Source organism: Manis pentadactyla, chromosome 9, assembly GCF_030020395.1.
Source record: "Manis pentadactyla isolate mManPen7 chromosome 9, mManPen7.hap1, whole genome shotgun sequence".
Classification (NCBI taxonomy): Eukaryota; Metazoa; Chordata; class Mammalia; order Pholidota; family Manidae; genus Manis; species Manis pentadactyla.
In genome coordinates this window covers 38,402,442-38,414,726 of record NC_080027.1, presented here as the reverse complement: position 1 = coordinate 38,414,726, position 12,285 = coordinate 38,402,442, and the positions used below count along the sequence as shown (strand labels likewise).

At 33.1% G+C, this 12,285-nt stretch overlaps 1 protein-coding gene across 4 annotated transcripts in view; it reads left to right on the top strand.

Annotated features, from left to right (window-relative positions):
• UVRAG (UV radiation resistance associated) overlaps positions 1–12,285 on the top strand; it is a 328,856-nt gene that overhangs the window by 153,325 nt on the left and 163,246 nt on the right. For all 4 annotated transcript variants that reach the window (XM_057507207.1, XM_057507206.1, XM_036895386.2 and 1 more), the window contains one exon: positions 4,786–4,891. In XM_057507207.1, the coding sequence (XP_057363190.1) occupies positions 4,786–4,891 (106 nt within the window). The remainder of the gene's footprint in view (positions 1–4,785; positions 4,892–12,285) is intronic.

Sequence of the window (12,285 nt, the reverse complement as noted above, 5' to 3'; positions counted from 1 at the left end):
ATGTCTTGCATTGTTGATGCTCATAATTTGTTTTCAGGCATCATTCTTTGTCCATCCTGCCTATTACTATTTTAATTTAGGACAATTCCTAAACTTTTTCTCGACTGTTGCAATAACCACACGCTAGCCTTCCTGTTTACAGACTTGTTTCTCTGTGTCCCATTCACCTTACTTACTACAGGAAGAAAGGTCTTTCTAGAGTGCAAATATAACTAAATCTTTTTCTGCTCAAAACTTTTAATGGTTTCCTAATACCTTCAGAATGAAAATCTAAGCTTCTTCATGTGGAATACAAAACCATTAATGATGAGGTATCTGTTTCTCTCAGTAGACTCATGTCTTTTCCTATATTTCTTCTCTGTTTTCTCTCCCCGCACAAGCCATAGGGAGCCATATTTCACCACCTTTCTAGGTGTTCTAATTTGTCACTCTTCATCTTAAAATTAAATACAGCATTTCAGATGTAAATGAGCAACACTAGGTAGACAAAAATTGTCTCCTAACTTTTCCTTTACTGAGATTATTAATACCTGATTGGTATTGTCTCAGTATTTATTAATGTTTTTTCAACATAATACTTTTTATCTAGTGTATCTTTACATTCACAAGATCTAACTGCAAAGTGTCATTTTTAGCTCAGTTTCAATTTTACTGTTACCTCCAATCATATTAAGTTTTCATCTATTTGCTGTAAGTGGGATACTTATCAGCACCATTGATGATGAATTTTATTTCAGCTTGGGAGTATTAGTATTGGTGTTGGCCAGTCACCCAGATGACTAGATGATACATGTTTCTTTCTTTAAAATATTTCATATTTTCAGAAATAAAGACACATTCCTGTAAAACTGGCTGTTTGGAGGCAAAGCAGTTGTTCCTTTTCCTGTCAGTCCTTTACCACCAGGGGAATCAGGATGCCCCATACTATGTTTAAAAGCCAAAAACACTTCAAACTTCTATTCTCCTGTTGCGCTTGAAAGGGGGATGTTGTTAGCTCTGCCTTGATGTAGCAGGGGCTCTGTAAGTCTATTTGGGTAACACTGAAGATTGGAGGAAATGTGACTCTGTCTGTGTGTTTTAAGCCCCTAAGGTAAGATCAGAACGCGTCTGGGGGAGTGAGAGCCAAATAGCTGAAGTCATACATTAATTATGGTCATGAATCATTTTTATTTTTAAAGTCCTTACCATTTGACAAGGTTGTTTGCATAGTACTAGTGAGTTTTAGAGGCAGCGTTTTCCCCCTTTTAAAGTAACAGGCTCTTTTCTTGACTTCTGCTCAGGGTTGATAATACCCTTCATCATTAGGATTCTGTTAGCATTTTTTGTACAAATTGCTTGTTTCCCTACCTGTGTTGCTTTTATTTATGATTTTTGTTTCGAATATATTTTGAAGTTATAATTATAGAAAACTATCACATTAATATTTCATTTTTCCACTGATATCAATAAAAAATAATCAAATCTTGGGATTGTGCTTTTATATTCAGGCATTAGTCAACATTCAGCCAGCAAACATGAGTGCCTCCTTTGTGCCACATTATGTGCTAAGCACTGGGAATGTAGATGAAAAAAAAAGAATTTTTTTTTCTTTCTCAGAAAGACCCAGTAAGGAAATGCACAAGGAAATAAACAGTTGACTTAAACTGTAAAATATGGTCCTGTGGTCTTTGTTAGTGGTGGTGTGTACATGATGCCTCAGATTTCCAAAGCAAGGAATCCTCTACCTGTTTGAATAGTCGGGGAATGCCTTCAAAAAAGACGTTATGCTTGAGCTTATGAGTGGACTCACCTGTTCAGAGAAAACTTGTAGGCACATAGAATAGTTAACTCAAAGGAACAGAAGCAAGAAATGGCATGATGTGCTTGGAGCATTGTCCATGTTCAGTATATGGCTGGAGTTGAACATGTAAGGAATATCAGGAAGTGAGGCTGGGGATGTACACTGGGACCATACCACAAACGGCTTCCTTTTGCTTTTAAATTTCTTTAGCCACATTTATAAGAGAGTATTACTATGGAGTGTATGTACACATACATACCCAGAGCAAAAGGCAATAGCATGATGGAGTATAATCTCTACTGGATTCCTTAGGAGTCCTGAAGAAGTTGCTGATAGCAGATCTAATGAACAAACTAGCTGTAATGAGAGTTGCTCTCTTTTAGATGACCTAAGAAATCCTCTGTAACTATCAGGCAATTTCCAAATGTTACAGAATATGTCATGAATATTTTCTGTGCATAGTGTAATAATAATAATAATAATGTTGACAGAGGTATTGATGCCATTAAATTCCTAATAAAATTAACCTCCTCATATATCGGATAACTTTCAGGTTAGGATTGTTGGCCAATTTAAAAAAAGGTAACATTTACATACAGAGAAATGTGTAAATCTTAACTTTAAATTCCCTGTATACCCATGCACCCCTCACCCCAATCCAGATAAAGAACATTTCCATCACCTTAGATAGTTCCTTTGTTCCTCCTGTTATCTACCAGTCAGTTCCACCCAACACAGGCAACTAATACAGTATGTTCTTTTTTGTTTCTGACTCTTTTCACTCAATATAATGTTTCTGTGATTCACTCATATTGTTGTTTCTAGGGTTGTGTTCCTTTTTATTGCTGAGTAGCATTTCATTGTAGGAGTATACCACAATTTGTTTATTAATTCTGTTTAATGGAAATTTGGGTTTTCTATGAATATTCTTACACAGATCTTGTGGGAATATGTTTTTATATTTCTTGAGTAGATGCTTAAGAGTAGAAATACTGCATCATAAGTTAGATGTGTGTTTAATATTATAAGAAACAGTTTGCCAAAATGGTAGTATACTCTTTTACCCTTTTACCAGCAATACAGACAAATTCTATTTGCTCCACATCCTTGCTAGCATTAGGTGTTGTCATTTTAATTTCAGCCATTGAACAGGTGTGAAATGGTATCTCATTATGATTTTAATCTCCATTTCCACAATGACTTAGATGTTGAGCATATTTTCTCAGCTTATCAGACATTTTTATATTTTCTGTGAAGTGTTTCACTCTTTTTGCCCATTTTGATTGAGTTGTCCTTTTGTTGCAGATTTGTGATTTGTGAGAGTTCTGTATGTATTCCACACACAGTCCTTAGTCATATTAATATTTTCTTAGTATTTTCTCCTAGTCTGTGGACTGCTTTTACATTTTCTTAATGGCATTTCTAGATGACCAGAGATTTTAAATCTTGGTAAAGTCCAATTTATATATTTTTAATTTTGTGGTTAGTGCTTTTTGTCTTTTCTAAGAAATCTTTGCTTACCCCAAGGTAGCAAAAGCTTCTCCTGTGTTTCTTCTACAAGTTTTATGATTTTAACTTTTATGTTATTTGAATTAATTTTTTGTACATGCTGTGAGGTAGGTAATGAAATTCATTTTTTTCCTTATGTTTATTCAGTGTTCCAGCACCATTTGTTTAAAAAACTTTCTCCATTAATTTGCTTGGTTTGGGTTCCTTTGTCTAAAATCAATTATATGTGTAGGTCTTCTTCTGTACTCTTTTTTTCTTCTCCATTGATCTAGTTTTTAATTCTTATGTCAATACCTTATTGTTTTCATTGTGTAACTTTATAAAATAGGAAGTCTTCAAATCTGACAGATTTCAAGATTGACTTATTTCTTTTAGATTCATTGTTTTTCTATTTAAATTATAGTATCAGCATCTTAATTTCTACCAAAAAAGGGGGAAAAAGGCCTGTTGGTATTGGGATTGAGATTATGACACTATTGACTCATTTATGGAAATGTAACTGAATTTTTGTATATTGGCCCCCCTATATCCTGTGATCTTATTAGTTCTAGTGGTTGTTTTGTAGATTTATAGATTTTCTACATGAAAATCTTGTCATCTACATATAAAGACTATTTGACCATTTTTAATATGTACTTATATAAGAAGTATATATATATATATATATATATATATATATATATATAAACACACTTCCAATTGTAAAATAAATAAGTAACCGGGACGTAATGTATAGCGTAAGGAATATAGTCAAAATATTGTAACAACTTGGTATGGTGATAGTTGGTACCTAGAATTATCATGTATATAAATGTTGAATCACTGTGTTGTACACCAGAAACTAATGTAATGTAATACTGTGTGTCAACTACCCTTCAATAAAAATAAAAAAAAAATAAAAAAAATAAAGAAGTGTATAAACTATATTTGAAGACAGAGACCAAGAAAAATACAAGCCCATAATTAAAACAAAAAATAAAAATAGCTCTTAATTTTTTCGGTGTTACTTGTTCCAAAGTGGCTGTTGCTTACCTGGGATTATTGTTTTTGTTTTAATGGATGCCCATAAAAAATGATTTTTTCTTAATGGATACCCATCACTAATACTCAGCATTGATAGCAGCAATGTTGTCCCGGTGACTTTAGCAATCTACTTTATTTCTCTGGGCCTCAGTTTCCACATGTGTAAAATGGTAGTATTCAACCAGAATACTTTCCAAGGACTATTCCAGACTTCCGTGAGTTCTTCATTTTTAGCTCTTAATACATCAGAGGCAGCAAGGAAGGTACAGAAACAGTATTTCTAGAGCACATTGTAATCCCTGTTATTTCACTATAAATATCCTAGAGAATTGTGAAATGATCAGTTTTAGTTCACTATTAATTCTGTTTATCCTGGAAGGTTTGTCCTCATTTTGTTCTATTTATATCTCTGGCTCTGTGTTGAGTGTTTATAGTTACCTCACTTAAAATTTTCCTACATCTTTTATTTCTAGGCTTCATAGAGCCCAGTGTGCAATTAAACAGACTCAGGTAACTGTTCAGAAAATTGGAAAGGAAATTGAAGAAAAACGAAGACTCACATCTACAAGCAATGAGCTGGTAAGTTTTATATATTTACCTGCTTAAACTCCTTGATTTCTAAATGTGATCATCATATTCTTATATTAATTTCTTCTTTCTTTCTCAAAAAACTTTAGGTAGTTTTTCTTTCCTTTTTTTCCCCTCTTAATGTTTCACTGAGACTCATGTTGGCATTTAATTGTTGGAGACAGACTTTCCCCTCTGCTAATAATGTGGCATACAAAGTACCTGCCCTTTTCTGGGAGTTGAAAGTTTAAATTATATGTAATTACTTAGAAGATAATTAAGAGCTATTTTGTTAATGTCTTATAGATGTGAACTCTAGACACAAACTGTATAGTGAATGAAAAATAGCTGCCAGAGGAAAAAATAAATAAAGTTTAGAGGTTAATCTACTTTTAAAAGATGACTTTAAAATTATTTGGATTGAACATAATAGGCACTTATGGACAATGCTCTTTTGGGAAAGATTCTTTTAATGAGGCTTTTCCAAAGACACAGAAATTCTAATCTGAATGTACAGGTTTAAGATATTAGTATAATTTTGGGTTGCTTTTAAAGTCTTTCTAGTAGAGGAAAAAAGACTAATTTTGGAATGAAGATTCTGTCTTTGTAAGCAGAATTGTGTGTATAACTGATAAATTGAGCTTTTCTCAAAGTGAAGCCACATGTCTATGGATAGCTTTTGATGAAATTTGTGCTGTAGACTATGATACTTAAAATAAACTTAAAATCCTCAAATGAAGTTCTAAATAAAATTTTAAGTATTTGCTTATGTGAATACATTATCATAGATAGGCAGTATCTTCTCATATGAAATTGCTGACTTTGACATATAAGTGGCAGTTTCATATAGTTCTGTCTTCTATGTAAAATGCATAGTGCTGTACCTGGCACACAGCAGTCATACCAAATCTGGTAGCTGCAATAACTGTAGTAGTAATACTTAGTCATGTCATCTTTTTTTGCCTGTGGGAAAAGCTTGCATTTTGGAGAAGCTGTTAAATCAACTCTTATTGTCATTCAGACTCAAAGGACCAAATTCCAGACCACAAATATATTGGAGGAGGAGGAAAAAACAGCTAATTTTAATCCTTTCTGTAGTGTACAAAAATGACACCTCTTTAGAACTTTCGTCTGGAGAGAAATTGTGAGAGTTGGGGTTTTTTTTTTTCCTTCTTCTTTTCCTCTCCCAAGGCAAGACTGGGAAATTACTTATTTCATTAAATGACAGCATATGCTTTGTCTCAGAAGGGAAAAATGTATGTTTAATCCTACTTTTCTAAAATATAAGTGGTGACACACAGAACAAGGTGATAGAATGTATGAGTTTAAAAGAGGTCAGATTCAGAGGTTCACTGTATTATTTTTATGCTGCCTAGTCTATATAGAGGAACATCATTGGATTTTTGAACTGAAAGTGAACCTAGAAGTCATCTAGTTTTCTTATAACCCCACTTAAAAACGCACCCTCACAGTACATTCTGTCCCCTTCCCTGTTTTTTCCTCCATATTTATTGTTACCTTTTAACATGTTATGTACTTTACATATGTATTTTACTTGTCTCTCTGAACTCTGTGAGGGGAGAGATTTCTGTCTCTTTGGGTTTTGTTTTTCCCTCACTGCTTTCTCCAGTGTCTAGAAAAGTGTTTGGGACGTAGTAGATGCTTAATGAATATTTGTTGAATTTAAGAATGAATCTAATGTAATATTTTTTTTAAAAGAACAGGAAAATGAGGCCTGAAGAAAGGATTCAACTTTCCCTTAATCATTTGACAAATAGAGACAGAAATTTGGTTTACTTTTCTCCTTTCAGGGAATAATGCCATATATTTGCTACTTACCTACTTTAAGATTTACCTGTAGCAAATTAGAAACCTTTATTTACTATTATCTTTTTTCTCACTCCCTTTGCTTACTGGCCTAAGGTCATCATACTCCAACCCACACATTTTCCATGTATAAGAATTAATTTTAGTTTTAACCTAAGTATAGTAGAGTCATAGGGCATATTTGATGCTGCAAGAAATGATTACCTTCTAAGATCAAAAGAAATTAACTCTAAAAATTTTGTTTCTTACTTGATGACTTTCACGGATTGGCATCTTGTTGTTTCCTACAAAAGTTTTTTGGCAATTAATTATGTTTCTTATGAAATTTCTGCTTTTGTCACCTTCAATTTTTGTTATTATGTTTGGATTTTATCAAATGCCTTTCCTGTATCTGTTGAGATATTGTATGATCTTTTTCTTTTCTTATATTATGATGGTAGAATACATTGATTGATTTTTTTTTTTTGTAAAGAGGAATTTTTATCTCAGGTATGTTAAAGATGATAATATTTTATAATAGCGATTGTAACTTCTGGTTATATGTTATTTGAGAAAAAGTGTTTGTAAGATAAACCTCGGGGGAAAAAGTCTGTATCTTTTTTTTTAAAGGTATCATTGATATATACTCTTATGAAGGTTTCACATGAAAAACATTGTGGTTACTACATTCACCCATATTATCAAGTCCCCCCATACCCCATTGCAGTCACTGTCCATCAGTGTAGTAAGATGCCACAAAGTCACTACTTGTCCTCTTTGTGCTGCACTGTCTTCCACGTGACCCCACACACACACACCATGTGTACTAATCATAATACCCCTCAATCCCCTTCTCCCAGCCTTCCCCACCCCTCTCCTTTGGTAACCCCTAGTTCCTTCTTGGAGTCTGTGAGTCTGATGCTGTTTTGTTCCTTCAGTTTTGCTTTGTTGTCACACTCCACAAATGAGGAAAATCATTAGGTATTTGTCTTGCTCCACCTGGCTTATTTCACTGAGCATAATACCCTCTAGCTCCATGCATGTTGTTGCAAATGGTAGGATTTGTTTTCTTCTTATGACTGAATAGTATTCCATTGTGTATGTGTACCACATCTTCTTTATCCATTTATCTACTGATGGATACTTAGGTTGCTTTCATTTCTTGGCTATTGCAAATAGTGCTGCGATAAACATAGGGGTGCATATGTCTCTTTGAATCTGAGAATTTGTATTGCTTGGGTAAATTCCTAGGAGTGGAATTCCCGGGTCAAGTGGTATTTCTATTTTTAGTTTTTTGAGGGACCTCCATATTGCTTTCCACAATGGTTGAGCTAATTTACATTCCCACCAGCAGTGTAGGAGGGTTTCCATTTCTCTGCATCCTCACCAGCATTTGTTGTTGCTAGTCTTTTTGATGTTGGCCAACATTAATTGATTTTTGAGTGTTAATACACGTTTGCATTCCTGGGAAAATCCTCTGTTGTTTATGATGAATTACTCTGTTTATGTATATTACTAGATGCAATTTGCCAAACAGTTTTAAAGTATTTTTGTGTCTGTGTTCAGAAAGAGTACTGGTCTGTAGTTTTGTTTTCTTGTAATATTTCTGTCGGGTTTTGTTGTTACGGCAATGTTGACCGTAACTAGCTAGTTGGGAAATATTTCCTCTTCTATTTTCTGGAAGAATATATAACATATCTAGAATTGGAATTATTTTGTAGATGTTTGGTAGAATTTACTGGTGAAGCCATCTGAGGCTGGAGTGTTCTTTATGGGTTTTGAACTAGGAATTCAATACTTTAATAGTTGTAGGGCTGTTGGAGTTATCTACTTCTTGAGTGAGCTTTGGTAACTTAGGTATTTGAATGGTCTGTCCATTTCATTAAAACATCAGTCTTTTTAATTTTAGTTATTCTAATGGGTGCATAGTATTTTCTTATTTTACCTCATAGTTGTATTTTTGTGATGAACATTTTTCATATCTTTATTGGTTACTTGTATATCTTTTAAGAAGTTTAAGTTTAAATATTCTTGCTTATTAAAAAACAAACAATTTAGATTTAAAGAAAACTTGCCAAGATAGTTCAGAGAGTTTCCATCTATCTTTCATCCAGTTTCTCTTCATGTTAACATCTTATATAACCACATGACATTTGACATGGTACATGTGACATAGTGTATCATCAAACCAAGATATTAACATTGGTACGTTGCTATTAACTGTGGACTTCATTCAAGTCTCACCAGTGTTTCCACTCATTTTTTTTTAAATCAACATTTCATAACACTTCTAGATTTATAGAATTGTTATAACAAAAATAGTACAAAGAGTTACGCCATATGCCCCATACCCAGTTTCTCCTGTTATTAACACCTTACCTTCATATGGTACATTTGTCACAATTAGTGAACCTGTATTGATAAATCATCATTAACTAAAGTCCATGCTCTATTCATATTTCTTTAATTTTTACCTAATGTCCCTTTTCTACTCCAGGAAACCATACTACATTTTGTAGTCATGCTTCCTTAGATTCTTCTTCATTGTGAAAATTTCTCAGACTTTCATTGTTTTTGATGACTTTGACAGTTTTGAGGATTACTAGTCAGGTATTTGATAGCATAGACCTTATAGAGATTTGCCTGATGTTTTTTCTTGATTAGATGGACATCTGTCTTTCACCAGTACCAAAAATTCCCTTATTATTATAGATTCGTTATCTTAAAACCAAATAGGTAAATTCTTCAACTCTATTCTTCATTTAAAAAATTCTTGTGGGTTTTCTAAGTTGTATTTCCAGGTGAATTTGAGAATCAATTTTGTCAGTTTCTGTGAAAGAAAATAATACCTGTTGGAATTGTGATAAGCATTTGCAGATCAGTTTGTGGAGAATTGCCATCTTAACAATAATGAGTCCCTTATCCATTAACATGGCATATATCTCCTTTTTTTAGATTTTTCTTTAATTCTCTCAATTCTATCTTGCAGCTTTCTCTATAGAGATTTTGGATATCTTTTGTTAGAATTATTCCTCAATATTTTATAAGAGGTTTTGTTTGGTTTGGTGTTTAGGTGTTTGGCAGTGTTGCAAATGGATAGTTTTTAAATTTTTGTTTCTCATTTGTTTGCTGCTAGTATGTAACAATACAATTCATTTTAATTTGTTAACCTCATATTTTATAACTTTGTTATATTAACTCTTTAGTTCTAGTAGTTATCTTATAGATTACTTGGGAATTTGCTATATCAAGAACCATACTTGCAAATGTAGACTGCTTTATTCACTTTAATTTTCTGCCTTTTCAACAGATATACAGTGCAATGTTGGATAAAAGTGGAAATCCTTTCCTTGATCCTGATTGTAGAGGGAAATTATTCATCCTTTCTCCATTAAGTATTATGTTAGCAAGACCCATCGTTGGTTTTAGGAAGTTACCTTAGCCCTAGTTTCTTGAGAGTTACCATGAATAGATGTTAAATTTTGATAAATGTTTTTTCTGCATCTGTTGAAATGATCATGTGATTTTTCTTCTTGATTCTTTTAACATGGCAAACTACATTGATTTAACTAACATTGCGTTTCTGGAATAAACCTGACTTCATTATGATACATCATCTTATTTGTATCTGCTAGATTTGGTCTGGTATTAATTTAAGGGATCTGTGCCCATATTTATTAGGGATATTGGGATGCAATGTTTTATTTATTTATGTATTTTATTGCAGTAAAGTTGATTTACAATATTATATTGGTTTCAGATATATAATACAGAGACTTGATAATTGTATACATTGCTAGATTCTTGCTACAATAAGTATAATTACCCCATTATCAAACCAAGATACTACAGTACTGTTGGTTATATTCTCTATGTTGTACTTCTTTTCCTATATCTAACATATTTTACAATTTGCAGTTTGTATCTCTTTATCCTCTTCACCAATTCTATTCCCTTCACCCCCTCCCTATGGTAACCAACAGTCTATTGTCTATATTTGTTGGTCTGTATCTTTTTTGCTTTTTTGATTCCACATACAAGTACAATCATATGGTTGTCTTTCTCTGTCTGGCTTATTTCACTTAGCATGATACCCTCTAGGTTCATCCATGTTGTTTCAAATGGCAAGAGTTCCTTCTTTTTTATGGCTGAATAATATTCTGTTGTGTATATATACCATATCTTTATCCATTCATCTATCAGTGGGCACTTGGGTTGCTTCTGTATCTTTCCTATTGTAAATAATGATGCAGTGAACATAGGTGTGCATGTATCTTTTCAAATTAGTGATTTTGTTCTCCTGGAGTAAATTCCCAAAAGTGGAATTGCTGGGTTGTATGGTGTTTCTATTTTTAGTTTTTTGAGGGACCTCCATATTGTTTCCACTGGCTGTACCAATTTACATTCCCACCAGCAGTGTAGAAAGGTTTCATTTTCTCCACATCCTCATAAACTCTTGTTATTTCTTGCCTTTTGGATAGTAGCCATTCTGACTGGTGTGAAGTGATACCTCATTGTGGCTTTGATTTGCATTTCCCTAATTATTAGAGATGTTGAACATCTTTTCATGTGTCTGTTGGCCATCTGTTTATCTTCTTTGGAAAAATGTATTTTCAGGTCCTCTGCCCATTTTATAATTGGATCATTTGCTGCTTTGATGTTGAGTTGCATGAATTCTTTATACATTTTGTATATTAGCCCCTTACTGGATATATCATTTACAGATATATTCTCCCATATGGTAGGTTGCCTTTTTGTTTTGTTGAGGGTTTTCTTTGAGTGCAGATGCTTTTTAGTTTGATGTAGTCCACTTGTTAATTTTTGCTTTTGTATCCCTTGCCTAGGGAGACATATCCAGAAAGAAATTTCTCATGCTGATGTTCATGAGAGTCTTGCCTATGTTTTCTTCTAAGCATTTACGTTTTCATGTCTTACATTTATTTAAGTCTTTAATCCATTTCGTGTTTTCTTTTGTGTATGGTGTAAGACACTGATCTCATTTCATTCTTTTGCATCTTTCTGTCCAGCTTTCTCTATCCCATTTATTGAAGAGACTGTCTTTTTCTCATTGTATGTTCATGGCTCATTTGTCATATATTAATTGACCATATATCCTGGGTTTATTTCTGCACTATTCTGTTCTATTGATCTATGGGTCTGTCCTTGTGCTAGTACCAAACTGTTTTAATCGCTAGCTTTATAGTATAGTTTAAAATCAAGGAGTGTGATACTCTCAGCTTTGTTACTTCTCAATATTGCTTCGGTTATTTGGCGTTTGTGGTTCCATATAAATTACAGGCTTCTTTGTTCTAGTTCTCTGGAAAACCGTTGGTATTGAATTGCACTGAATCTGTAAATTTCTTTGGGCAGGATGACCATTTTGACAATATAAATTCTTCCTATCCATGAGCATGGGATAGATTTTCATTTATTTGTGTCTTCTTCAATTTCTTTCATCATGTCTTACAGTTTTTAGATTGTAGATCTTTCATCTTCTTGGTTAGGTTTGTTCCTAGGTATTTTATTTTTTTTGATGCAATTATAAATGGAATTGTTTGCTTAGTTTCTCTTTCTGCTAGTTCACTTTTAGTATATAGTAT